We start from the raw sequence: 27,896 nt of genomic DNA, 5'->3' as shown, positions 1-27,896 counted from the left end.
AATTTTGCAGCATCTTTGAAAAATTAACTTGTGCAGTTGCATTAGGGAACAAGATCAAACATCCCGTTTCTTTTCAGTCTTGCCTGGTAGCTTGAGAAAGCCATTCTCAGAATTTTGTGTATCCCAGAGTTATAACCAGAGGAAAGGGACGTGTACTAGCAATACTGAAGAATATTTTTTTTTGTAACTAGAAACATTTAACCTACAATTTAGTGTATAAGCACCTGTGAGCAGGCAAAGACAACTTCTGCTCACCCACATGCATGAGTATGCTTAAAGAAAGAAACAGACTTTGTGAAAAGATAGGTTTTATGTTGAAAAGTCCTCAGAAAGAAGCTAAAGGCAGTCTCACTAAAGGAATGCATTAGATGCAATTCGTATTACACTACAGTGGATGAAAAGGATGTGTATTTTGATGCTACTAAAGTTCATTGACTATACTCGAATGAAATGAAGAACGCTCTTTCACAAATGCATTTAACAGATCAGCTGCACCATAATCAGCCTGCTATCCAAGTAAAACTTCCCATGTTCTGTTTAAATTTAGAAAAGAAAACACATGGATTTTTTAGTCTTTCCAAGGAGAGTATCTAGAAAATGAAATGCACAGAAAAAATCATATTCAAAGAGTACATGAAAATTATTTTCCAAAGAACTCAACATACTGGTTCTGAATCGAGCCATAATATGAATGGTGTTACCAAATGTATTTCTGATGTTGAAATAATACTACATAGACTTCAGAAATAGGCTTGTTACCATACCTTTCTTTCAGTGATATCATAAACTCTGTTTGTTTTTGTTGAAATTCTGTACTTCTGTTTCAGCACCTAAAACAATATGTTTTCATCATCAAGACTTATTTCCATCATGATTTTACAGAAAACTTATTTCACATATTTTAGTGTGCAGTATATTTCATTTTAACTGAATACCACGTTTTCACTCAGTTCTTTTGATAATGTACCTTGTCAGATGTAAGAATAGCAATTTATCTTTAATCATTTTTATCTTGCTATCGGTGGAAGACAACTTGAGCTTTACAAGAAAGCCAGAGCTGAACATAGAAGAATGCAGCTGCCACACTAGTCTAGTCTATGTGTGTAGTCTTGTACTTATGGACAAGTGTTGGGCAGTTACACAGAGGTCCTCCTTTAATGCTACCTGTTTATACACATGTGGGACCGTACTGCAGAGACCCCCACCACTACCCATACAAAGCTAGAGAGGCACTTACATAAAATACAATACATTTTCTGAGTTGATACCTGTGGGGACATATGAAGACCAAACCAGTACAACATTCTCTACTTGTGTAAATTTTTTTCAGACAATCAGGTGTATCACAACTAGCACTACATCACAGGTTATCTAACTGAACTCATGATCCCTGCTTAAGCTCTGACATCCTGTTCTTAGTGTGACCATGACTCTGACACAGGTAACATACATTTTTAGAGCACATGCAGTCACACAGTGATACCCCTGCATTGTCCTATTTTTTCACTCCAATGTTTCTCATAGATATGTGGCTACATTAAAGCAGGAACAAGTTTAGAAAGTTTCTGCATGCACCAAGGAAGGCCATGAAGCCATAACTTACTCATCTTCATCGCTACCGAAGTAGACGCTAACTGATTCTGTCATACAGTAATGGTTGTCAGCTGATCATATTTTACCTTTTACTTCAGAAGGATTATATCCAAATGAAATTAAATGATGCCCAGCCCATTAACTGGCAATATTTTAATCTATGTTTAATATTTTAAGTTTAAAATAAGAAAGAAGATACAAGGGAATAGAAGTTGTGAAGAGATTCTTACGAGAACAACAGTAATAAAAAGCAACTTACATTTTCCAGTTTATTTTGACACAGAGGATAACCACATAGTTTGATGATAGATCGTTCATCAACAATGTCTTTATAGTGAGATGGAGTAATAAGTTTTCCCTAAAATGACCAGAAAATAGTTCAACAACAGTTACCAGAAGATCTGTGATTTTTCATACTTAGAACATCTCATAAGCAAATCAGTATTTTTAATTCTACAACAGTTATTTAGTGAATTTAATAAAATTTGAGAACATACACTGTAGTAATGGTAAAAGGGTATAAATCATAGAATCATAGAATTGTAGGGGTTGGAAGGGACCTCGAGAGATCATCGGGTCCAACCCCCCTGCCAAAGCAGCTCCCTAGGACATATCACTCAGATAGGCGTCCAGACGGGTCTTGAATATCTCCAGAGAAGGAGACTCCACCACCCCCCTGGGCAGCCTGTCCCAGGGCTCTGTCACCCTCACTGTGAAAAAAGTTCTTCCGCATGTTGGTGCGGAACTTCCTGTGCTCCAACTTGCAGCCGTTGTCCCTTGTCCTGTCCCCACAGACCACTGAAAAGGGGCTGGCTGATTCCCCCTGCATCCCCTGCTTCAGATAATTATAGACTTTAATTAGATCCCCCCTTAGTCTTCTCTTCTCAAGACTGAACAGTTCCAGCTCACTCAGCCTTTCCTCATAGGGGAGATGCTCCAGGCCCTTAATCATCTTCGTAGCCCTTCTCTGGACTCTCTCCAGGAGATCCCTGTCTTTTTTATATCAGGGTGCCCAGAACTGGACACAATACTCCAGGTGGGGCCTGACCAGGGCAGAGTAGAGGGGGAGGATCACCTCCTTTGACCTGCTGGCCACACTCCTCCGGATGCACCCCAGGATCCCATTGGCTCTCTTAGCCACCGAGGCACACTGCTGGCTCATGGCCATCCTGTCATCAACCAGGACCCCCAGGTCCTTCTCCACAGAGCTCCTCTCCAGCAGGTCATCCCCCAGCCTGTACTGATACAAATGGTTGTTCCTTCCCAGGTGCAAGACTTCACACTTGCTTTTGTTGAACTTCATGCGGTAAGAAAAAAGACATGGGCACTTTTAACATATAAGGGTGTAATAATTTTGTCTCTTTTTGTATCTATTTTCATAATTTTCCTCTATTTACATGTTTTGTACACCTTTTTACAACCTTAACAGGAGTAATCAGCATACCATTCCAACAAAACTGTGCTGCCATATAACCTGTGGGGCATTATAGAGACTTCTGTCTAATTTCATAGATGATGTCATGTGACCTCAACTTTCACACTTCACCTATCAGTCCAGAAGCACAGAAACATAAACAAAGGCTGTGGTACTAAAGTAAGGATTCATAAACAAAACCAGGGCATATTTTCACTGCGGAACCCTTGAAAATAAGGCAACCATCAGAGCTGATGAGACAGGGAGTAAATGATTTGTCTACTTTGAACTGTAGAAAAATGTTCCAATAACTCTTAAGAAAACTGAACACTAAAATGCTAAGATACAAAATAGTATAAAAATCTACAACACCTACAGAATTCAGAAAGAACTCTTCAGTAATGTTCTCTTCCAGGAGTTGTTCAACAATATGTAATGCTTTTTTCTCAAATTCAATCTTCTTTCTCATAGCAGCCTCCAGAGCTGCTTTCCTGTAACAAAACAGACACTGAATGACACAGAGGGCAGATCTCCATAAACAATTCTCCAATCATATCTTTATCTTCTTTTTTTTTTTTTTAAATACAACAGCTTACATTTTGCTGTATCACACCATGTTGACCAAACCAAGCAACAAGTTACTGAGGTAGTAATTCTGTAATAGCCACAAGGGTGTTTTCCCGACCTTGGTTTGCTTAATTTCCACTCTGGTCAGGAAAAATATTGACTCTTACTGCATTGAAAGACTTCCATACAAGGTTACCCAACCCTTCTTGCAAGAGGGAGAAAGACAGAACTGGGTGGATAAAGAACCTGGACAAACAATTAACAAAGCGTTGTCAGGAGAACAGAACCTGGTTGAGACATGAGGAGCAGGAAGAAAAAAGCACTGGGACAAGACTGAGTGTGAAGGTACAAAGGAAGCAATAAATCAAACAAATCCCATTACAGTAGATTTCCTGAGTGTTCTTGAGTCTTCTCACTATTCTATTGTCAGCAAATACCCAGAAAGCGGCTATCTAGGTGTCTCTGATCTCCATTTGGCAGTGCAGAGGTTGTCAAAGTACTGTCTATTCTGCTGTCTTCGCCAGTAAACGCATATGCCATTCACCTTGAAGTCTAGCTCTACTATTTTCAAACAAATAATCAGGTAATTTTCAATGGCAGAAAATGTTTTTTCCTCTCAAGTTCATCTTTTAAAGTGAAGGCAGAAAAATGTCAGGTATGTACAGAAATGAAGAAGGCAAAAAGCACTACAGAGTAAGGCATACAATCGTGGAGCTTAGATTCATACACTTTTAGCATATTATACAATGTGTATATGGAGTTACATAGCATCACTCCAAACAAACCTGCGTGATGTTGATGCTAGTGACCTCCTGAAATTAGTCATGGTACTCTGAGAAAGAAAAAAACCCCCATGCATGGCAGAGAACGGGATTTCAAAACATGGTAAAATGTTGATTGCCATGTATTGTTCGTTAGGAATCATACCTCTGAGCAGCATCTTCATTCTTCGGAGCATCCGAAGGCTTATGTCCTGTAAACCAAATATACAAATGTAGAAATACAGAAATCAGTGTACTTTCCACTGCTAAAGGAAGAAAATACTGGAACCTGGAAAATATTACAATCTCAAAACTGTAAACGACCCAAAGAACTGCTCAGCAATAAGCTTTTGGTGGCTGAGGGTGAATTCAGTAACCCTTCAGCGACTAATATGCACTCTCAGGGCGATGCAGGGGCACCAGATATGCTCAACTCTCTTCATGCTCTCATTCGGCTTGGTTTGCATAGCCAGAAAGCAAAAAGGGAAAATGATTCCGAGGACAGCTTTGTGCCAGCCGCCCCGCCCCTGGCTCTCCAGCGGCTCCCCGGCCCGCTTCTTCCCCAGCTGCCACTCGCCGTCCCTTCCAGCCGTCCCGCCACCGGGCTGCCTGCGGGCCGGACGGGACGCCGCGGCACCCTCACCGCACAGGCGCTTTCCCCGCCCACTCTTGCCGCTCGGCCACCGCCGCAGACTGCCCCGGGGCTCTGCCCGCCCTCAGCCAGCTACGACACGGAGGACTCGGACAGCTGCTCCCTTACGGCGCCGGGGAAGGAAAATAACGGGCTGTGGTGCTTGGAACACGAGGCGGCAGGTTTCTGAGTGCCAAGCAAGCGCTGCAGAAGCCAAGCGCGCCGGCCCCGCACAGCTGGGGGGCACAGCGAAGAGCCCGACCCCGCCTCGTCCGGTACCCTAAGCAGGGGCACCGGTCCCAGCCGCCGCTCGCCGGTCCCGACCACGCAGCTGGCCCGGCACGGCTGAGGCCCGCGGCGCTCGCGGAAGCGCGCCCGCGCCTCTCCGCTCCCCCGGTACAGCGAGTTGGGTAAGCCCGTTGCGGCGGCTTGAGGGCACGGGGAGAGCCCACGGTGCCGGCCGGGGGGAGCGGAGCGCGGAGCTTACCTGCGCGCCGCCGGCTAGGCTTCCCCTTCGCGCCGGCCGGCTGCCTCCCGGCCGCCATCATTGCGGCTGCCTGCCGCCTGCTCCCTCCCTCTGACCTCTCACCCGAGAGGCGGAGCTGCCTGCGCGGCGTGGACCGGAGCGGGTAGTGGCGGCAGCGCGGTGCTGCGGCGCGGCGGAGTACGGGCGATCGGAGCTGAGGAATTGCAACGCGGGGCCCAGCCCCGCTGGCGGCCCGCTGAGGTGAGAGGGGATGGCAGCGTCCTGGGTGTTTGTTCAGCCGGGCCTGAAAGGTTTGTGTTGGCAGCCTCTGTGTGCCGGCCTGGGGGTTGTGCCCGCCCGGGGAGGGGGCTGAGCTGAGTCTGTGTGTTTGTAAGAGGGCGGCCGGTGAGTATTTATCGTGGGAAGTTTTGCGTGATTCGGGTGCTGTCCGCCAACCGCTGAAACCGCTGAAAAGATTTAATTAGAAACTGGGTTAAGTATTAAGGCCTGAGAGCGTTTCCGAGCTCAGCTGGTAAATCCCTGGGACAGCTCGGTGGGTGCTCCCTCCGGGCGCGCTTCAGGCCGGTAAGTACATCCTGCAGTTACTGGGGCTGAAAATGCAGCAATACTGGTGTTTCAGAACCGTGTTTACATTGTTTGGGAGGATCGGTAGAGTTTGTTAAAATTAAGAGCTCGTGTAGTGCAACGTGTGGTAATACTGTGTGTGATAAGGATCAAATTACAGTGACAAGCTTGATGGGTTGGAGTGGCATTAAAATGTTAAAATAGGCTGTTGAGAATAAAAGGGAGTTGTTTATTCTTTGAATAACAAAATCCACACGCAGATGCTCCTTAAACTTTTGTGAGTTGCCTGGTTTTTGTAAACATCCAGGTATTTTAGGTACTTAAATGCTGTGTGATGCAGCAGAGGTCAAATATAAGAGGAAAGATGGAGGATGTTACATTGAGGTGTTTGCAGCTTGGGTGCTTTGATGAACAGTTAGCTGGTTCACTCACAGTGAACATATAACAAGGTTAAGGCATGTGGAATTACTTCAAACTGTAAAGATTGTGCCTGCTGCTATGATATATCACATGGGATAACCAAGCTTGATTTTATTTGTAATTCATGGACCTGACTATGTGCTACTTTGTATGTATGCTTAGCGTTGCTCAAATGTTTAACTTGGTTGTTTTCAGGAAGAAAGCTTTAAGTGATAGTATCTAGAGGTAAAAGGCCCCTGAATTAGTCCAACCTAGGCACTAGAAACAAATAAGTGATGTTACATATAATATTGATTGGACTGTTGATATAAACTGGCATGGTGGTTGGATCAGCTGTGTACATCCCAGGCATCAGGTTAGAGTGTTAGACTGTTCCATTCAGGGCTGAGCAGGTGCTCCTCTGGTGAGAATAGTCACAGAAAACATAGTGTGGCATGGGCATCCATACTTGGTATGCAGCGAGCCCCGACTTGCTCTGTATTAGCTGCAGTTTTCCATGTATGCACCCAAGTAGTAGCTGAGGCCTCCTAACTTAAGATGACCCTCATACTACTTGTTTCCTGTCTGCAATACTGTCTCCTGCAGATATGGGGAGTAGAATAATACAGTGTATTCTTAGAAATGTATTTTCCCTGTTTGTGATGGTGGTTGGTTTTGGTTTTTTTTTTTGTTAATTGTATGATCTTCATAATATCTGTCAGTTTTGGTTGTTCTCATTCTTTTTTTGGCTTTTTGTTTTTTCACAATGTGATTATTTTCAGTCTCTCTTTATAGTTCACATGTCTTAATACTGCACTCTTTAATTTGTAATAGTTTCCAATGCCAGAAGAACAGAGTCAAACTATAATGGCAGTTGATGAACTTCAAGCCATAATACAAAGATGTGTAAGTAGTTTTTTTTCCCCTAAAACTAGCAAGTATTAAGTAGTGTGCTTTTTTCTTTGTGTACTATAGTTAAAACTAAAATGACCCGAGAACACAAGAGAGTTGTTAGCACAATTCCTGACTGAGCAACCAAGTTACACCTCTGTTTTATTGACATTTCTGTGGTGCTTAGCCCAAGATGCTTGCTAACTTCTGCTTCTTAGAGAAAGAAGTGTTTGTGTACTCAACAAGACCCATTTAGACTTAGTGTTGCTGAAATACTGCTTTGTATTTTGCAGTAACTTTTGGTAGCATTTTTAATGTATGAAAGATGTTATATAAGAAAAAGTTACAATGATGCTATATTTATTTTTGAAATGAAAGCTCGGATTTTCTTATTTTCTTATTTGCCTTTTTGATATGTGGATTTTCTTTCTAGCAAATTCTGGAAGAAGCTGATTTCAAAGGAGAAGATTTCAATCTGTTTCAGGTAGCAGGTCAGAAATGTTTAGAAGATGGGTATGCAGCTCAGTTGTTAGAAGTAATTCAAAATGAGAAAAATAAGGTAAGATCCCTCTATGTTGTTTGTGCACTAACACACCATTAAATAGATAAACCTGCTTATTAAGAAGGGAAAGCTACTTTCAATGTGGAGCAAGGTTATTCAGTTGAATAGTTAGTAAGTTGCTGTGTTGTGTAACTTCAAGTAGCTCACAGAGACCAAGTCATGATGATCTTAACAAAACCATTAATAACTGCTTTTTAGTGAGTTAAGCAAAGAGAACAGAGAAGACAAAAGCATAAATAAAAAAGTGTCAGTGTCCCTCTTTTTCAGGACAGGATTTCAGATGGTGTTCTGGGTCTGGCTGGAGTGGGGTTGATTTTCTTCAGGCAGCCTGGATGGTGCTGTGTTTTACGTTTGTAACTAAAACAGTGTTGATAATAGACCAGTGTTTCAGTGTGTGGAGTTTGTGTGGCAAGGTTGTGGTAGTGGGGAGGCCACAGTTGTGGGTTGTGTGAGACACTGCTAGAAACTTCCCCCATGTCCAATAGAGTCAATGCCAGCTGGCTCCAAGGTGGACCTGCCACTGCCCATGGCCAAGCCCATCAGTGACAGTGGTGGCACCTCTGGGATAACAGAGTTTCAGAGGTGAAGAAAACCCCCATGTGACAGCAATTGCAGCCAGGGAGAGGAGTGAGAATATGTGAGAGGAACAACTCTGCAGACACCAGGGTCAGTGAAAAAGGAGGGGGGAGAAGTTCTCTATCTGCCAGAGCACATATTCCCCTGCAGGCCCTGGAGAAGACCATGGTGAGGCAGGCTATTCCCCTGCAGCCCATGGAGAGCAGAGCAGGTGGCTGCCCCCAGGATTCTGTAACCCCATGGAAAGCCCATACTGGAGTAGTCTGCTGGCTGAACCTGTGACCCCATGGAGAGAGGACCCTGCACTGCAGCACATCTGGTGGCTATGTGATCTCATGGGGACTGACACTGGTGCAGCCTGTTTCTGAAGGACTACACCCTGTGAAAGAGACCTATACTGGAGCAGTTCCTGAAGAACTGCAGCCCATGGGAAAGACTGATGTTGGAGAAGTTTGTAGAGGACTGTCTCCTCTGGGAGGGACCCCCGGCTAGAGCAGGGGAAAAGTGTGAGGAGTCCTTCCCCTAAGGAGGAAGAAGCAGCAGAGAAAACATGTGAGCTGACCATAACTCCTGTTCCCTGTCCCCCTTACTGCTGGCAGGGAGAAGGTAGAGAAATCTAAGCCTAGGAAGAAAGGAGGGGTGGGGAAGGTGGTTTTAAGATTTGGTTTTATTTCTCATCATGCTACTCAGAGTTGATTTGGTAATAAATTTAATTTCCCCAAGTTGAGTGTGTTTTGCTCATGGTGGTAATTGGTGAATGACCTCAACCCATGAGCCTTTAAATATATTTTTCTTTCCCCTGTAGAGCTGAGGATGGGCAGTGATAGAGGCTTTGGGGGAGCACTTCCCCCACCCCACTGGAGGAGAAGAGTTAGCAATCAGCTGGTGGGTGGTTAGTGCTGTTGGGAGTCAGCCCATTATGGATGTAGGTTATATTGACCAAAACTGTTAAGAGCCAGCTCAGCTGATGCTAATGTCTGTAGGCACTTTGGGGAGCTGGCAGAACATACTAAACCGTACACAGAGAAATAGGAAGTTCAGGAAGGATGGAGTGTTTTGGCAGTGTTACATGGGGTCACAGTCTGGTTTTTAATTCTGTGAGTTTGGAGTAGCAACGGAAGATCTTGATACTCTGAGGTTAAATATAATTTCTCTGAGTGTTCTTTCATTCAACAGGACTCCTCTGTTCAGTCTTGTTCCAAATGTATTGTCATATAAATTCTTAAAATACATACTGATGTGTTAGAAGTAGGGAGCTGTGTTTGTAGGAATGGGGAGAGAACAGAATGTATGTCAAGTACAGAACTTTATAGTAATAGATGTGAAATTTTCAATGTTGTCATGGTGTTGGTTACAACCAGGGCACCTGTTGTCTTTTTTTGGCCTCCATATATACAATCTTTCTGGGTTTAGAAGATGTCCTGTTTTGGTTTATTCTCTTAAAATCTGTTTTCTAGGTTATTGTCAAGAACATGGGTTGGAATCTCATCTCTCCTCTTGTGAGATGTATTTTCTTGTATAAACAGGAAGACGATAAGCGAGAACTCTGCCTGAAGATACTAGATCAGTTGGCACAGGTATGTTATTGAAATGTATGAATATAACACAAAAATTGTAGGGAAGGGAAGAGATGCTCATTTTCCCTTTGATGGATTTCCTGTTACTTTTAAACTCTTGAGCCAGTTTCATCTGAAGTAGACATGGGCTTAGTGTTCTCAGTGATAATGAACCTCTTACACATCTTGTGAAATTATTAACTGGGCAAAACAAAGAGACCTAGCATTACCCAGAAGAAAAAGGCAGAACTTGTGAAGCTTTTGATAGCCAGGTGCTGCAGTCAGAGCACCCACAGCACTAATGCCTCTTGTCTGCTGCAGATACAGCATGACAGTGAGCACCTAATGATTCTGATGGGGTAGTAGGGGGAAAGAGTTTTAATTTATAGAAAGCTAGTTCCCTTTCATTCATGCATTTAAAAAACAACTTGCGAACACTATAGCTTGAGTTAAATTCACACTGAAGTTTTTCTTTTCTCTCTGCTCCTAAGGATTGCTTTGCTGAGGTACTGTTAGGATTTTGTAGACCGTAGAGATCAAGTATAGTGTCATTATTTATTATATGCTTTCAGCTTGTATGGAAATATACATTTGTACACGCTCTACAGAAGACACTGATTGCAGGGAAGTACTTACTCTTTCATATTTCTTTCCTTAAAGATTATCTTGGGTGTTCAGATCTGCTTTCTTGATGTTCAGCAACTTCTGTATTGGAGTTTGTTATTAATTTTTTAGCTTATTACTGTGGTGATTAAAAAATAGGCATTGTTCCTCTCCTGCAGCTGTGCAATCCAAAGGAACTTCTTTTGGGTTTACTTGAGCAGATTGAGCAGACGTCTGGAGAGCAAGTGTGTCAAACTGTCATGTTACTGCTGCAGCCTTTGCAGACAGGTAGGATGCACTTTCTCACGTGATTTCTGAATTCAATTGATTTCTCATTTATTTATCAAATTTGCTCGGCTTTTGCTGGAATAGTTTCAGAATATGTCTGTCATGACAGGCTTTGCAATCTATTACATTAAGCAAAATAACACAACCATTTTCATGCTTATATTGGCCTACTAGAAAAAGATTTTAGATAGGATCAGTTTTAATAGCATCCATTGAAAAGGCAATATTCAGCTATTTTTCATAACTTACAAGAATGTGGACCTGTGACAGTTGTATTTAGAGGTGTAAACCATTCAAATTGTTGTTACATAAATAAATACATGGATTTGTGTAATTCTTCATTATTTAACTTTTAAACCAGACAATTCCACATTTTCATAGTGTAAAACTTTTATTTCAGAATGAAGCAGGTAGAAATATTTTCCGTGGGGGAAGCATTCTTTTGGGTTACATATAAAACCTAAAAATGTTGGGTTTTGGATACCCACGAAGCAGGTAACAAGTCATAGTTTATGTTTTGATAAGTGAGATGAAATCAAGTGTCTTGTATCAAGTTTAAAATAAGTCTCCTGAGATGTCTTACTGAATTATATTAGAATTTAGTAAGAGAAGCATTTTGGTACCTTGGAAGTACGTGGTTTTTTGGATAGCCAATCTGCAGTCAGCCTGTACAGAGTGCAGTTTGAGCTGTTTCCTCAGTCTGGGAGCCCCTCTGTTGGTTCTGTCACGGAGTATAGAACCCTTCTGAGCTGCTTCAGGGAGGGGTCAGATCTCAGCAGAAAGGATGAGCCATTGCCTCAGCTTTTGCTAAGCACAGGAGTCGTCAAGGAATAAAGCAAGAATAAATCCATTTTCCCAATTAGATAAATGAATATTACTTAAACTAGTTCTAGAAAGACAGGTTTGTTCAGTCCTCATCACAGTGCTACAGAGAAAGAAAGAAAATGTTGACATGCATGACTGCTTTAATATTTGTCATTCTCATATACATGGTCACCTTAATTACAGTGTATTAAGCTAGCTGAGGTCTTGCTGGATGTGCAGGTATCAGTTTATCAGGTATCAGTATCTCTCCTGACATTAAAGGCTTTCTTATGTAGTCACATGGTGTTTCTTCACATTTTCCTCTACTAATAAGTGATAACTTAATGTCTCAAAATGTTCTTTCTTTTTTTTTTCCTTTCGCCCAGTGCTTTTGAAACTTCAGAACAAGAAGGCCTACTCAGTGGGTTTATCTTTAGCCATGATTATGAATCAGCTTACACCCTTGCCTGTGCCTTATACAAAACAACAAATACAAGAAGATAAGCTTGGTCTCTGTCAGTGTTGTAATGCAGTGGTGGACTTTGCTAAACCATTTGTGAATGAAGTTGTTAAAAACATGGAAAAGTCATCAGAATGCAATGACACGGAGCTGAAAGAAGAATTATTAAAATTGTGAGTGTTTTATGTCAATGTAATATATTCCTATAACAAGAAAATGAACAGTAGGCATTTATTACATAGGCAGTAAATAAATCATCATCTTAGTATATTATAATGCTGCCAGCTAATGTGGTATTTTGAAAAAGAAACAATCCAAATATGCCTTACATATTTATGAACTGAGAGAAGAAAGGTAACTTCTTTTTTGTTTAAATAAAGAAATACTAGCCTATCTGCTGTGAAGGTGATTTGGTATTCCTTTGCTTCAACTCGAATTAACAACAGTGAAAGTAATCACTCTGGAGGTGAAGTCAAAGGAATGCTTCTACAGGAGAGATTTTTTTTTTTGGTTTTAAATTCTCATTGAAATAAAAGGAATAGCAGCAGATAATATGAGTGTAGATTTTACCCTTGGTCGTCAGTAATGCTATTATAGTCTGTATTTGTGACCTCATTGGTGATTTAGTTTCTTTCCTTTTTATTTCAGCTGTATGAAAAGCCTGAAATACCCATTATTGTCAGCTCAGCTTGAACAACTTGAAGGCATTGAAGAACATCCTTTTCGGCATTTTGCAACTGAAATTGTAGTAAGTGCAGTCAAAATTAATTACTGTCTTTGCAAAACCAGTGGTCTGTTTCAGAACTGCCTGTAGTTTGTGCTTTCTGTATTGGTTAGCAGAATAGCTTACTGGGCCTTCTATGATAATACAGGTGGATGAAGGTCTAGAACAGTTTCAGGTCCCATCTCTGGAAATTACAAACCTTGTGAACAGTTTTACTCCTTGATAAACCAGTTTGGACTGCTCTCTGAGTCAGCAGCTGCTGCTTTGCTGTAACTGCAGGCTTGCCTTTAGCTGATAAACATTATGTTGCATGTTGATTAGCGAGCAGAAAACAAAGTACTGAATATTCTGTGATCTGAAACACACAGGAGTCCTGTGGCATAATGTGATCATGAAGCTGTTGTTACTTGTAGCATTGTGGATAAGGGAGTCAAACCTAGGGGTTTGTAGAGTGACTTTGTCTTTTGCTATCTTCTGAGTGCTCGACTTTGCTCTCTTTGCAACATTCTGCCAGCAGTAGTTACTTTTCCTGCAGGGTCTGTTTTCTGTATGTGTATATATGGTACATGCTGATAAAATACTTATATCAGTTTAGGCATGTGCTATGTAAGAGGGTTTACGGGAAATACAGTTGAAACTTAATTGGTATACAGGTCTCTTAAAGGCAACTAGATGATTTTATTTTTTTTTTTCCCCTAGCACATTTTGTGGGATACAAGAGAATTGATGCCATTAATGTTTTTGCATCGTAAAGGCAAAAGTCCAGACTGGGAAAATCAGGAGTTTGCAGACATAGAGCAAAAGAATTCTACAGATTCTTTGGCATGTCTGGCATATCTGATGTTTGTTCAACATTTTGGTATTGATTGCTTTCCAGTGGTATTTAGGTGAGAACTATTCTTCTCATTTATCTTAAGTCTGTACTTTGAAGATTCTTTCTGAGCAGAAGAAAACTTTCTTATTTGTGAATAACTGTGAATGAAAACTCCATATAGTATTTGCTTTATGTTGACCTTTATGCATTTATATTTTAGGTAGCTTATACTATATAGATAAGAACATACTTCAGTCCTGCAGATTAATCTATTATGGCTTAATTTTAGACAAGCTGTCCTTTTAAAGAAACTGGTAGGATGTTGAAAATAAACACGTATTAAATTTTCAAGTGTGTATTTAGGGACCTGTTGCAAGCTCCCGTGTCCAAAATTCAGGGTTTGGAAAATAAGTTATAACCAGGGCCCCGGAGAGGCGCTCGGAACAGACTGCACACCAACATGGCTAAAAGCAATCAGCACACTATTCAAGCTGGTAGCTTCTTATATACATCTGAGGGTTACATAACTAGGAGCCAGAATAGGGGGGGGAAAAGGCCATCTGCACCGTATTGGGTCTTTATCACCACAACGGAATTTCGAAGTACCAGGCTCATTCCCAGGCTTTTCAGCCCCTTGTTAGTGAATTCTTAAGGCTGTTTTTGCAAGCACAAGTAGCTGTGGCCTTGGTCAGCTAACCAGGCTCCCATAATTCCTTCTTTTTCTTTCTGTGCAGGCAAAACAGATGAATTAAGGACTTAGTTAATTAGTTGTTTAAGTATTTGAATCAAACAAGGTACTATAATGACCATAGACAATATTATCAATAGGATGACAAATCCAACCTTAATAACATCTCTGAACCAACCAGCAATTCCCAAGGTGTTAAACCATCTATCCAGCCATCTACTCTCATACTTGAGCTTCACCATTTGTTGCTGCAATAAATCAATGCTCTTATGAATGGATTCCGGATGGTCTGATACAGCACATACCCTCAGAGTCCTGACACCCATGACCATGTGCGAAAAGCAAATAATCAACAGCAGCTCTGTTCTGCAAAGTAGCACGTCTCATACTATTGACATCAGTAAGCAGGCCACTGAGAGCAAGAGATGTAGCATTGGTTTGCTTACTCAGCCAACAGCCTAAGTTTGTTAGTTTCTTTAATGCAGCAGCAGCAGCTGCTGCCCCAGGGGCCAGCACTGATTTGCCAGAGCCGAAGTTTTGCGGACTCAACTGGGATCAATGTGATCAAGCGCTGAGCTCCTTCACTGAAACACACACACAGCTTATATAGGTTTCTATATCAGTATGTGAGTTACATTACATTGCTATTGGTTAGATGCTCTTCTCATGTGTCTCACTATTGCTAATAATGGGTTGAGGCTACACAGTCACTTTGTTCCTTTTTAAGGCAGTTGTTAACGTTCTTGCCGTTTGTTATCTCATGGAGTTTCTGACAAGCTCCTGTTCTCAGATATCTGCTCTCCTGTTACTGCATACTGACATGTCTCTGTTAACTTCCCCAGGGGGTCAGAAATAAATCTGGATGGGCCAAAAACACCATTCCTCTCAAAATATATTACTACAGAGACCATTTCCGCAAAAGAGTTATTAAGTGGAATTTGTCATACTACTTTGTGTCTCTTTCAGAGTTACTAGTTTTATAAAGATAGTTTATTTTTTTCTAAAAAGACTAATTCTATCAAGTATAGTAACTGTGCAAATGTGTATGGCTTATGCAGTTTAATGTAAACCTGATTTTTTTCTTTTAGTCCCTCATACCTTCTGCAGTGCAACATGGCGCATATCGAAGTGTTACTGAAAAGGTAGGGCTTATGGGCTTTGGAGTGGATGTGGTCTTTCAGAGTAAGTTGTGAAATCAAATACCAGGTAATTTCAGAAGAAGTTTTTTAACCTGAGAGTTAAAATGTCAAGTTCCAGACGAAGATGGCTTCTTTTACTAAGAAATATACAAAGTTGAAAACATTTATTGTTTTCAGCTTGTATTGTGATAGTATTTTTAGAAATATTACTCTGAAAAGGCAAACTGAAGGTATTTTAAACACATGCAGAATAATTAAGACTATATATTTATTTGTACTTCTGTAAAAATGAGTTCACTACTGGAGAAGGCTATTGTGATAATATTTATTTAATTATATTCTGCTATGATATGCAACCTGATTGAAGGTCAGGCTTTTTAAAGGAAACCAGACTTCTTGATATATTGTGATTATTTCACCTTCCATAAGCAGCAGTGTTGACCAAGTAGTTTATAGCACTACTATAGGAGGGAAGTTTTTCATTATGACTGCTTACCATTTCCTGGTAAAATTTAAACAAAACTTCTGGTCTCTTCAGTTTGGGATCTGCTGTGTTTTTCTTGGGCTTGGAGAACTATGCAATTGGAATAATCTGGGAAAAGGTTTATTTTCTGTTAATCATTGTCTTGATACATGCAAGATCTGAGATGCTGCTTTTGAGAATTTATAAATATTGAGGGAAAAAAAAGTAATTTTTGATTCTGAAGTGTCTAATTTTCAACTTTTCATCAGACAACTTATTGTAAAAATCTTCAAGTAGAATAGTGAAGATTCTATATTTAGGAAATAGAATGAAAATTGTTGAAGGACAAGTTATTTTTATTCTGTTCTAGTATTCCTTCTGAAATACCAACACTGGCTTTTAATTAACAATTTACATTTTGTATTTTTTTCTCTTAGAACAGAAGAATCTGTATTATCTAAAGGACTTGTAAGTTTTCTTTTAATCAAATTTTCAACGTTACATTGTTAATTTTTCCAATTTAAGTAATGATAAAACTTTAGTTTCCCTTTCTAAGAAAAGTACAAATGATAGTTCAGATCATAGTTTCAGAAATTTTTTGAGCCTTAATTAGGTGTTCTGTAGTCTTGCAAACAGCTGTATTTATTGAACTTTACACACATGCATAAAAGTTAAAGAACTATTATCACTTATATTGGTAGCTCCTAGGAATTTTGGACATGCAAATGAACATTCACAGTGAAGGTGGTTTTAGCCATGAAATAAATATTAAGCTTGATGTCATATATTTGCAAAATCTTGGGAGTTTGGGTTTTTATGGTTTTTGGTTTGTTTTTTTTTTCCCACCTGCAGGATCTGTTTGAAAGCTGTTTATTGAGAATGGAAGATAACAGTCTTCTCCATCAGTATTTAGAATTCAGAGATTTTATTAATGTACCTCAGGTAATAAGAAGCAATGTACAGAAGTCTTCAAAGTTTGATTATAAATAATGCCTTGCTGTCTTAGAGGTGTTTGAGGGAGGACATACTACTAAACCTTTATACATGTTAAATTGAAACATTTTGTGTCTTGCTTTGCAGAATTGGTTGTCTCTTCTACCTGCTACAGTATAAAGTTTCAGTGGCAATAAAATACATGCTAGTGTACATACAGGCCACTGAGGCAGATAAGCACTGAACTTAGCTCAGAGAAGATGCTTGCTCATTTTTGCCTCTTCCTTGCAAACGTGCTGCTTGGCTACTTTCTTACCTGGACCCAACAGCACGAGAATAGTATTCTTGTATATCAGCTCTGGGATTTCAACCACTGAAGCCAATATGAATTTCTCTGATGAGAATCCTTTTATATGCATGGTTTTGTGAGTTGTGGCATTTTAATTTTGGTTTGGTGGGGTTTTTTTTCTTGTATTTTTAATGTCTTATGAAGATTTTAGTCAGTGTGATGTAATGTAATAATTGTGTGTAATTAGGAATTCTATTTTCTTTATCCAACTGCAGGATTTGGTGAAAGTTATGACCCTTTGTCCAATAGAGCATCTGGTATGTAATGTGACCTACAGAATCAGTTAAGTGCTGAATTTATTTAATTAGAATTAATCTGATATAACATTTTTTTTTTCTTTAGAGAAAGAAGAGTTTAAATGTTTTGCAGTTGTTCATAGACAAGTTTGACCCAGAGGGAAAACACACATTATTCAGGTATGCACCCAGATTGCTGTAGATTATGTAATATCAGCCATATTGCAGATTAATTGTGTAGGTACAATGATTTCCAGAGTTCCTTTCTGGTAAACTGTGTTAATTTTGCGATGTTATTTTTTTGCTAAATAATATATTTCAGTTGCTTTGCATAAAACCAAATGTCTTGTGCAAACTAGTGTTCAAAGGCTACACGGTCACCTCATTCTTCTGTGGTAAAACTCTGACTTAGTAAGGCCATCGTGTCATCTGAGTTTTGAGCTAACTATATAGGCAGCTTTGAAAAAGTAATACTTTTTCTTTGTTTCTTGGTTTGAAGGTGTTTACTGAAGACAAGCAACCATGCTGGTGTGGAAGGATATGTTATTAAAAACATAAAAGATCAGATTCACTTATCACTGATGGTGAGACTATTACCACTAATACCACAGCCAAACAACTTGCCATTTCAAAATTCTGTCAGTACTATATTGAGAAAATGTGTACAGCATTAAGTGATGTATTAAAGGAATCCACTTTGAAAAAAAAATACAAGATTGGGAAATGAAATAATTCAAGATATTAATTTGCTTTTTTCTGTACATGTATTTTTACAAATGTATTTTTAATTGCAGCTTAATACGGTATTTTAATTGGAAATTATTACCTTTTCTGTGCTCAAAAATGCTGCTTCTTTCTTAAAGAACAACTACTCAGAATTTTGTTTTATGCTCCCAGTTCCTCATTTCTTGAATCTAATTCAAATCACAGAATCACAGAGTTGTAGGGGTTGGAAGGGACCCTGAGAGATCATTGGGTCCAACCCCCCTGCCAAAGCAGCTCCCCAGCTCATATTGCACAGGGAGGCATCCAGACGGGTCTTGTGTATCTCCAGAGAAGGAGACTCCACCACCTCCCTGGGCAGCCTGTCCCAGGGCTCTGTCACCCTCACTGTGAAAATGTTCTTCCGCATGTTGGTGCGGAACCTCCTGTGCTCCGACTTGCAGCCATTGCCCCGTGTCCTGTCTCCACAGAGCACTGAAAAGGGGCTGGCCAGTTCCCCTGGCATCCCCTACTTAAGATATTTATAAACATTAATAAGGTCCCCCCTCAAGGCTGAACAGTCCCAGCTCACTCAGCCTTTCCTCATAGGGGAGATGCTCCAGGCCCTTAATCATCTTCGTAGCCCTTCTCTGGACTCTCTTCAGGAGATCCCTGTCTTCTTTATACCAGGGAGTCCAGAACTGGCCCACTGGCCCTCTTAGCCACCAGGGCATACTGCTGGCTCATGGCCAACCTGTCCTCAACCAGGACCCCCAGGTCCTTCTCCACAGAGCTCTTCTCCAGCAGGTCATCCCCCAGCCTGTACTGATACGAACGGTTGTTCCTTCCCAGGTGCCAGACTCTACACTTGCTTTTGTTGACTTTCATGAGGTTTCTCCCTGCCCAGCTCTCCAGCCTGTCCAGGTGTCTCTGGATGGCAGTGCAGTGTTCCTGTGTGTCAGCCACCCCTCCCAGCTTTGTATCATCAGCGTACTTGCTGAGGGTGGAGATGCTACAGTCCAGGCAGAATGACTATTTTTTTTTCTTGGTTTTTATGATGACAGTCAGCATTATCTTATAAGTGCTTCACAGATACTAAATTCATCAGAAAGAGCTGAACTAGATCAAAGCCATTTAAATCTCATGTTTTATAAATATTTATAACAGGAAGTTGGAAAAATTAATTAAAAATGAATTACTAACTTTTTTTTTTTAAACTGCTTAGGGTATTTTTCAAGCCAAATTTGATTCTCAAGGATACTGCCTTTTGTCAAATAGGACAATATAGTAGATTTATGCATATTTTATTTTAGCATAATTATGTTAGAAAACAGTGAATTACTATTTATTAGATCATAGTCTGTCCTGTATATTGAATCAGCAGGAGTGAAGAAGATGGTAATATGAAAGTTGTTCCAAAAGGGGCTTTCACTAAGATGGAATAGGTAAAAGTATATTCTGAAGTTTCCTTACCAATTCAATTTTTTGACTATGCAGCTTCAGAATGATCTTAATACAATTCTGCTGTGTAGAGTTCCTTGGCTGTCAAAAAGACAATTTTAAAATTTCATCATATGAATTCGATTGTTCTAGGTTTGTTGCAAAAATCTCTGCTATAGATATAATGATAACAATTTCCTATTAGCATTTATTTCATCTTAGCTTTTGTGTCCAGCTAGTCTTAATTTTTCCAGGTCGGTCATCTGATCTGATTTAATTGACAGTTACCCTTCTTGTCTCCTCATCGAATCTCAGTTTTCCTGCCAATCCATTTCTGGCTTTGTCCCAGTTTCCTCTGGTCTTGTCTTTTTTGTCCCTTGAATATTTCTTCCCCCCAACTTTTGCCTGAGATAAGGACTTTGCCAACTTCGGATCCTTGCAGCAGCACCATGCTCTCAGCTTCCATTGTACTGCCATGAAATAGCCTGGTGGAAGAGGCCATGAAGCTTTCTGAGATGTGTGTGCTCATTTGCTCTTTGGGAGTGATGTGCACACCCTTAAGGTAGCACCAGTGCTAGGAGGCTCAGCCATCCTCACTGAGGATGGAATTTTCAGGGCTCTTAGCTACAAGGCTTCAAAAAACTTAGGCTAATCAAGTGAGAGAGGTGGGATTTTGTAGTTTTGTCCTTCTTTGTTTCATAATTATTTGTAATTTAGGGGAATTTTTATGAAAATAGCAAGTGATCAGTCTGTGATACGGAAGGCATCAGAATAATTATCTACTGCCACTTGAAAATGTAGTACTCTGGATCTTAAGCTTAAATGGTTCTCCCTTCTGTACTCTCCCCCTTTGCAGAGAAAGTAACTGAATGTCCTTCCCCAGTCCAAGCACCAGAGGTGAAGGTGTACTTCACTTGCAAGCACTGCTAGGATTTTGGGTTTCCAGATACGCCAAGAAAACTTAAAACAGTTGATCAGCTTTAAAAAAAACCAATTTGTGATACTACTATGAATTTGCTAGGTTTATGTAAACAGGTATAAACTATATTGATGGTGGTATAGTGGAGAGGTGGAAAATCTGTTCTGATGAAACTCTAAAGAACAGCTTGGCATGGAGAGACAACATAGGGAGGATTATGAAAGATGAGTTTGTATATTCAATCACATGTAGTAATAAGATTCCTTCCAGTCTTTGGTGGCTTTTTGGGTTTTTTTAGTTTTCTCTTTTATCAAAATTGTTGTTAAATTACTTAAGATTTAAGATTTAAATACTTAACTTTAAGATTTAAATTTTGCACTCTGGTAAACTTTTTGTGTCCTTTTTTTCCAGAAGGCATCTGACAACATCTGGTTTACAGGACACCACCTGGTCTCCCTTCTAGATTTAGTGCTTTTGCTTCCAGAAGGTGCTGAGACAGATCTTCTGCAAAACTCAGATAGGTGAGTTGTAATCAGAAAGTCTTACCTCCTTTTAAAATAATTTTAAAAGATTTCAAACTACCTTACTACAGTGGGAAGTATGCTGTCCTGTAATCAATGAAGTGGCAGCATCACCATATCTTAAATTTTTGGAACTAGACATGGAAATTTCTTTCCACTAACTCTGTACAGAAGAATGTCACGGTGCTATTACAGTGATTCCTCCTCCATTCCCTGAAGATACAATTCCTCAGATTCCAAGTTACAGAACTAATCAGTAAAGCATCATTTCTTCAGGACTGTATGGTTTGTCAGCTTTCTGCAGAAGCAATTGGGGAACAAGAGAAATGGGATATGTTGTCTTATGTGACACAGGGGGATAACAATTACTACATGAAACACAGGGCACACAGCCTTTTTGAGACTGTTTCACAGGTTGCTGGTGGGAATCCAGTATCTCATGAGTGAGAATGCAGAGCCACCTGGAGAGCAAATACTTGCTTTAAGCAGTATAAAAGAAACTGGAAAGGTCTATTGAAAATCTCCTGTATAGATAGGTCTCTTTCTGTAGGATGAGTAAAAGTTGGGCTTGTAAATCAGTAGGGCGATAGTGCCCAGATGGACACATAACTACTTATAACCCAGTACAGTAATTGTACTGTTTATCTGGAAACAGTAGTAAATACTTTTTAGCAGAAACTATGGTAAAACAAAGGCAAAAAGCACATTTTTCAAAAGCACTGAAAAGTAAAATTCAGTACAGTAATAAAGAAAACCATCACGAGTTTTATAGTAACTTTAGATCATCAGTGATGCTCATTACAAATTCTGTAATAAGGTTCTGTCTCTTCAGAGAACTCTTTCCTTCACCATCACCAGCCGTCTCCAATCTGCTGACTGTTTTACTCTTAATTGCAAAGTAAGTTGTAATGTGGATGTTGCTGCACACTGGTGCTCCAAGACGAAGCTGTATTGCTCAACAGAGGAGTGGTTGCATTTTATACAAATTGATACTTTTAGGATGTCTGGCTAATAGGCAATTTATATTATTATCCCTTCAGTATAACTCTGTGTTCTAAATAATCATGTATTAATTCACAGGATTATGGCCTCACTAAATCTCCTGAGATACTTGATCATTAAGGACTGTGAAAGCGATAATCAAGTAAGTGCTAATTGATTTGAAAATGTTTGATTTGTTAAGGGTTGAGAGGTGGATTCATGTGAACGCTGTTATCCTTGATTCAGAAACATGGTTTTGCATTTTTCTTTGTAATGGTCAGTAATCCAGAAGTGATGTTGATAACTACATTAGGAGATGTGTTATTTTATTCTGATGAAATCTGATCGCATTTGTACTTAATTGTTACTGTAAACAAGCTAATCCTTTTACTCTGCCTGATGAACTGTGGTCTATATCCATAATTTAGAGTATGTCACCATAAAATAAGATCTCTATCAAATATTCCTATGAGGAAAACGTATTTGTTGCTCTTGCCTGTTTATTTGGTGGTATCCCTCAAGCCTCAAGTGGATTTCTTTACTAATAACAAACCTTTGCAGTTTGAGATCCATTTTATTCATCTTTAGGCAAAACATTTTCTGTGTGATACACTAAAAGTTAATAGTATCAGTATTTCTCAGAAATTATTTTATAGTCATTTAAACAGTTCTAGCCGTGAGAAACTGTATTTTATACCCAACATGTGCAACTGCATGATAGGTTAAAAACTTCTCTAGTTTATTAGCATCAAAGAAATCTTTGTCTGTAAGATCCATCTGCTGAAGCAACAAAAGGAATGACCAGACCTATCCTATTTTGTGCTCCATTGCTGTACTGGAGCCCTTTGTGCATAAAACATTCTAGGCTGTAACTTGCCAGCCTATACTGCCCACCCCTGTAGTATCACCTGTGTTTTTAGGATATGTTTACCTCCTTACCTTCATTTCCTTCTGGATGTGTTTGTAGATAGTTCAGAAATACTTTACACGTTTAAACTTTGCAGCATAGCGTTAAAAAATCAAAACCATCCTTACATATTTTAACCATGTAATATTGATACCTGAGTGTAAAGCAGGATTTTGGAGCATTTGTTGTAATCCCCACCTCTTACCTGTTTTGTTTAGGTCTCTTCTCTCTAAAGCAGTCAGCAACATTTGTTACAGTTTGCACTGATCTACCAGTAGCTGTTACTCAGCTGTTGTACAGCTTTTCAATATAGGATATAATGATGGATCTGCTGGTTTTGTGTAGTCAGTCCTGTCCACCTGCAGTTGATGGAGGTGTGTTCCTGGATACTCAGGAAACTTGTTTGAATTTCACAACTGGGTCAGTATATGGAGTCCATATTCTAGCAGCTGATTGAGAAGTGCTCTGACTTGGGTTGTGTCAATCTGAAGCACTGAAGAGCCAATGGACTTACTTATATTTAGTTTTCCAAATACATGTCTCTTCTGTTGACTCTTAGATCATTAAATTCCACAATTCTAGTTCTTAAAATTCAGGAGCTTTTTATCCACTCTATCATGTAGCGAACAAGTATCACATACCTGCTTAGCATATCTGTTTAAATTAGTGAGTGTTTAAAGAAAAACTGCTTCCTGGTCTTGAAGTACACTAAAGCCTTTCCCAACTGAATAAGCAGTATCACAGTCAGATGGATATTCTAACCAGCATGTAAGTATTCTGAAGTGTTTTGTTGTTCTCACCTAGTTCCTTGACATAAAGATGTGGAGTACTGGATTTCAGCATATTGTTTTCTCCTTTCTAAAATACTGAAGAAATTCTGATCAAGTTTTAGAATATTTTGAGATCTAGGAATACAAGTTTTTTAAGTACCTAATGTCTACCAGTCTAAGTAATGATATAGCTTGCACTGAATACAAAAACCCTAATGAAAATTAATAGAAAAAATAGCTTTCAATTGGTAAATTTCTAATTTACTATTTATGAAACTAACTAGTGTTGCTAGACTGTTTCTCAGAATTGAGTGATTACTATTTAAGCACTTACTATGGTCCACTCAGTTTCAGTTTGAGTAAATGCATAGCTTTGTAGAAAAAGAGAGAATTTATCATCTTACTAAAAACTGATACATAGTGGGACACAATTGTTCTAACAGTGCTGCCTAGTACCTGACATAATGTCCCTGCAGTTTGAGGAGAAAATAGTCACCTCTTCTCAAGATTACCTGAAATTTAAGCCCTGCCAGTTGTTCTTCACCTCCTCTCCATCTCCCTCGATATACTGCAAGTGGGGCAGAAGGAAAATGCCTCCTTTCATGTCAGTTCGATGTCTTCATTGCTATGTAACTAAAACTTTCATTAAGCTTAAAAATCAGTATTTTTCTGGAGAATTTTTTCTTCACTCTTAGTCCCATTCTGGGGGAAGTAATTACCAGTTTTCTTGTTTGACCAGTTAACTTTGTGTCATTTAGTATTAAAATCTGTTGATTTCTTTCCACTGTAATCAACAATGCTATTTAACATTGGGAATTCATATTTTTATCATCCTTATTGTGCCCTTTGAGGATACTGCCTGAAGACAGACATCTCGTAAATGGCTCTTCTATCTAAAGACACAGAGTGCTTTGTACTTGTTTCCTTCTGTAGCAGTTTTGTAACTACAAGCTTATAAACTGCCAAGGCAGAGAAGTTTTTCTCTTGTGCTGTGTAACCTTGAGCAGCCTTGCTTTTGACCATCATCTCCTTGTGTCTCCAGCTTCCTGAGTGCCACTGTTATAAACTCCTTCTTTTGCCCATGCCAAACTGGAGAGTAGTTCATGGTGACTTCAGCTACTGCACCTAAGGATGGGGTAGTAGTATATCCAATAACATTCCTACAGTGCTTTTTAAACTGAATGCAGTGTATTTTGGGGAGCACAGTGTTTATCAGAGCTTTCATTTGGCAACGCCATATGATGTTAGTTCAGGAACATACTAAGTTTGCTCCCCTCTTTATTTTTTTGACTACTTCATCCTCCAATTTTCCACAAATCACGTCAGAGGGAGAGAAAGGAGCTTAAGTATCCATCATGATGCTATTCCTGTTTAAAAAAATGAGCCAAAATTATTTCTTTCAACCTTCCAGCACAGAAGTGTGTAGCAATAACTTACATTCAAAAACTTAGCATTGCAATGCTTCATTAAAAGTAATCTGTGACCTTCTCTGTTCTGTTTGCACAGACTGGCGTATGGACCGTGCTTGCCAAGATCAAACAAAATTTCTTAAAACCACTGCATGTAGGACTCAATATGTCAAAAGCACACTATGAAGCAGAAATAAAGAATAAGAAAGAAAATAGAAGAGGTTAGTTGTTTTCATTTTTCCTTAGCTTTGTTGGTGAGTGCTATATAGATCATGTTTTATTTGACTGTTGACACTGTTACAAATTTCAAATAATAATTCAGTACTTGCTATATTTGATATTAATGATTTTCATAATTGCTCAGATAAATCTGAACTTGCTTATCTCAACACACGTATAAACCATATGGAAAACTGATAGAAATGTCATGTGAAGATCTTTAAATGGAAAACTGATAGGAATGTCATGTGAAGATCTTTAAAATTAAAAAAATGTAGAACAAGCTTTGAAGTTAGACAGGAGCATCTCACTGTGTGTTGCCCTTAGTTTTCATACTGGGTGTGGGGAGGTTAACAAGAGAGGAAATAATTTACACAGCAAATAGGTGCTTCCTTAAAGCTTGAAGCATTACAATCTAGATTTTGGTTTTAAATTTCTTTTTTTTAATCTGATGCCCAGAAAGAGATTCTGCTCTGGGTTAGGCAGGGCATAAGACACAGCTGCTTTAGGCGATCTCTGTGTATGTCAGGTCCTCTGTTCTTTTCGTATCAGTCTAATTAAGAACTCACTTCTGCTACCAAAAATGTCAGTCCGGCTTTTTGCCCCCAGTCTTACCCTCTTCTGTTGTTGTAAACTATACAAGGATGAGACAGAGAAGGGGAATTTTTCTGAAGGCAACATGTGGATATCTTTCTAAAGGCAATCCTTTAAAATGCATCAGGAAGCTTTTTCTTCAAGTCCCTCTTGCAGTTCTCTAGCCTTTGACATACCTTAGAGTTTTGAGTTCTGGAGAGAACATCTACCTTGGAAAAAAGGCTAAGCCATTTACCCAATTTATAATCTTTGTCATCATTATGTTGAATTTCAGATATGTGGTCTGAATGTAAGAGGTTTTCCTCTTCAGTTTTCCAACTTGTCCTTGTAGCTTTGCCCGCTGCAAGCAATCTGCCTGATAGAGAGAATCCTGCAGCGTTTCATTAATAAGTATTTCATGTCTGGATTCATTATGTCAAGATAAAGAACCTACTACTATCTCTCTAGATGTGGAAATTTAAAAAATAATATCAAAAGAACCACCAGATTTTTTTTTTCCTTTTAAGGAGCATCTTAGCTCTATGCAGTTGGTTTGAGTGGCAGATATTGTCTGTTTGGTAACATAGTCACGTGTGTTAAAGTGTCAAGATAGCATCCAGCTCAAACTATCTTCCTCTTAAGGTTCAGCAACTCCCGTGCTTCATCTAGTCAGTCCTGAGGTTTGTGTCTCTTAACAATTACTATTTAGAAATGCTAATATATTAAATATTAATTCTAAAAGTTATGTGAAGCAGCCTGATCTCTGGGTATTTTCTTCTCTAGAGGCACACAGTTCTAATGCAGTTTGTTCTGTGACTGTTAGTGGGGAAAAGATGCCTGCCATGACTCCAGAAATGCAGCTGCAGGTGAGTTTGCGTTTCCTTCAGAGTTATTCAGAAGTATTGAATTTTTTGTTCAATCTGCAGACAAATGTACATGTACAGTGGGCAAGAAAAAATTTCTTCTAATCTATTAACATCAGTCTCTTTTTTTGTCATTTCAGGTTTTACACTCTGCTCTCTTCACATTTGATTTAATAGAAAGTGTTCTAGCTCGAGTAGAAGAACTCATTGAAGTGAAAGTAAAAGCTGTAATGGATGAAAATAGTTAGGTCAGCTGAAGTATTTGAAGTCACATACTTCTTAGAAAATCATTTTGACTATGAGACTTCAGTTGAAAAAGAGGCTACCAACCTTTAAGGAGCACTTTAGAATGGCCTCTAGAAGAATTGCAAATGCTGCTCTTCATAAGTCATCTTGCTGGGGTTTTTTATCTTCTTTTGCTATTGTTGTACACGATGCCCAGAGATGGCCTATTTACTAAAGTACTCCTGCTCACAATTTGATGGGTTTTTAGTTTAGAAACTAAAACCAAGGGGATTTTTTCTGTTCTTATGCTGTGACAAGGAGGTAAGGTTGTGCTTTTATTTTTCTGTTAATTTTCAAATGTTATTAGAAAATAGTTGCTGACTGGTATTGTGAATTATTAATATTTTTATAAAGTGACTGGAGAACCATTAATTAAAAAGCACTGTTTAAGCACAAGGGGTTTTTTTATTAGCACTTTTTAATGTTGACATTAAAAATCTTCTATATTTACAAAAAAACTGTAATGTATAGATAACAGCAGAAACACTATGGCAAAGGAAACCAGGTTTAAAGAAAAACACGTTGAGCCAAAGATGTTGAAACTTAGTAACAGCAGATGACACTCCTGTTTAAAAAACACACTGTATGAGATTTCATATGGATACCTGTTTATGCACAGGAAACCCTGCCCTTTGGAATTATCTTGATCACCCTTATCTTTAATGATAAATATTTCCTTAAGATATATTCCAGATACATTGGGAAGTTAATATAATCAGATGCTCTTGCAGGTTCAGAATCAAAAATAAGAATGGTTTTCTATAGTGCAATGAAACCACTTTTTTTTTGTCGTCTCAGAATGCAC

At 39.2% G+C, this 27,896-nt stretch overlaps 2 protein-coding genes across 2 annotated transcripts in view; one reads left to right on the top strand and one right to left on the bottom strand.

Annotated features, from left to right (window-relative positions):
* Positions 1-6,780, bottom strand: part of RPAP2 (RNA polymerase II associated protein 2) — a gene marked incomplete at its 5' end in the record, with an annotated part of 41,119 nt that extends 34,339 nt beyond the window's left edge. The window contains 6 exons of the mRNA XM_084266270.1: positions 765-830; positions 1,853-1,951; positions 3,384-3,498; positions 4,502-4,547; positions 5,454-5,899; positions 6,689-6,780. Of these exons, the coding sequence (XP_084122396.1) occupies positions 765-830; positions 1,853-1,951; positions 3,384-3,498; positions 4,502-4,547; positions 5,454-5,899; positions 6,689-6,780 (864 nt within the window). The remainder of the gene's footprint in view (positions 1-764; positions 831-1,852; positions 1,952-3,383; positions 3,499-4,501; positions 4,548-5,453; positions 5,900-6,688) is intronic.
* Positions 6,781-7,256: 476 nt separating this feature from the next.
* GLMN (glomulin, FKBP associated protein) lies at positions 7,257-27,449 on the top strand (the record flags this gene model as incomplete). Its single annotated transcript, XM_084265819.1, has 18 exons — positions 7,257-7,322; positions 7,741-7,866; positions 9,903-10,022; positions 10,784-10,892; positions 12,083-12,329; positions 12,805-12,904; positions 13,580-13,767; positions 15,471-15,524; positions 16,422-16,452; positions 16,837-16,926; positions 17,482-17,523; positions 17,609-17,682; positions 18,002-18,086; positions 20,975-21,084; positions 22,165-22,228; positions 25,249-25,372; positions 26,727-26,809; positions 26,947-27,449. 18 exons carry the CDS (start codon positions 7,257-7,259, stop codon positions 27,052-27,054), a joined length of 1,821 nt encoding a protein of 606 aa, XP_084121945.1. The 3' UTR covers positions 27,055-27,449.
* Positions 27,450-27,896: the final 447 nt, after the last annotated feature.

This window comes from Gallinula chloropus (assembly GCF_964237585.1).
Source record: "Gallinula chloropus genome assembly, chromosome: 6".
Lineage (NCBI taxonomy): Eukaryota > Metazoa > Chordata > Aves > Gruiformes > Rallidae > Gallinula > Gallinula chloropus.
Note: the sequence above shows the minus strand (reverse complement) of the source record. Positions and strands in the feature narration are given on the sequence as shown.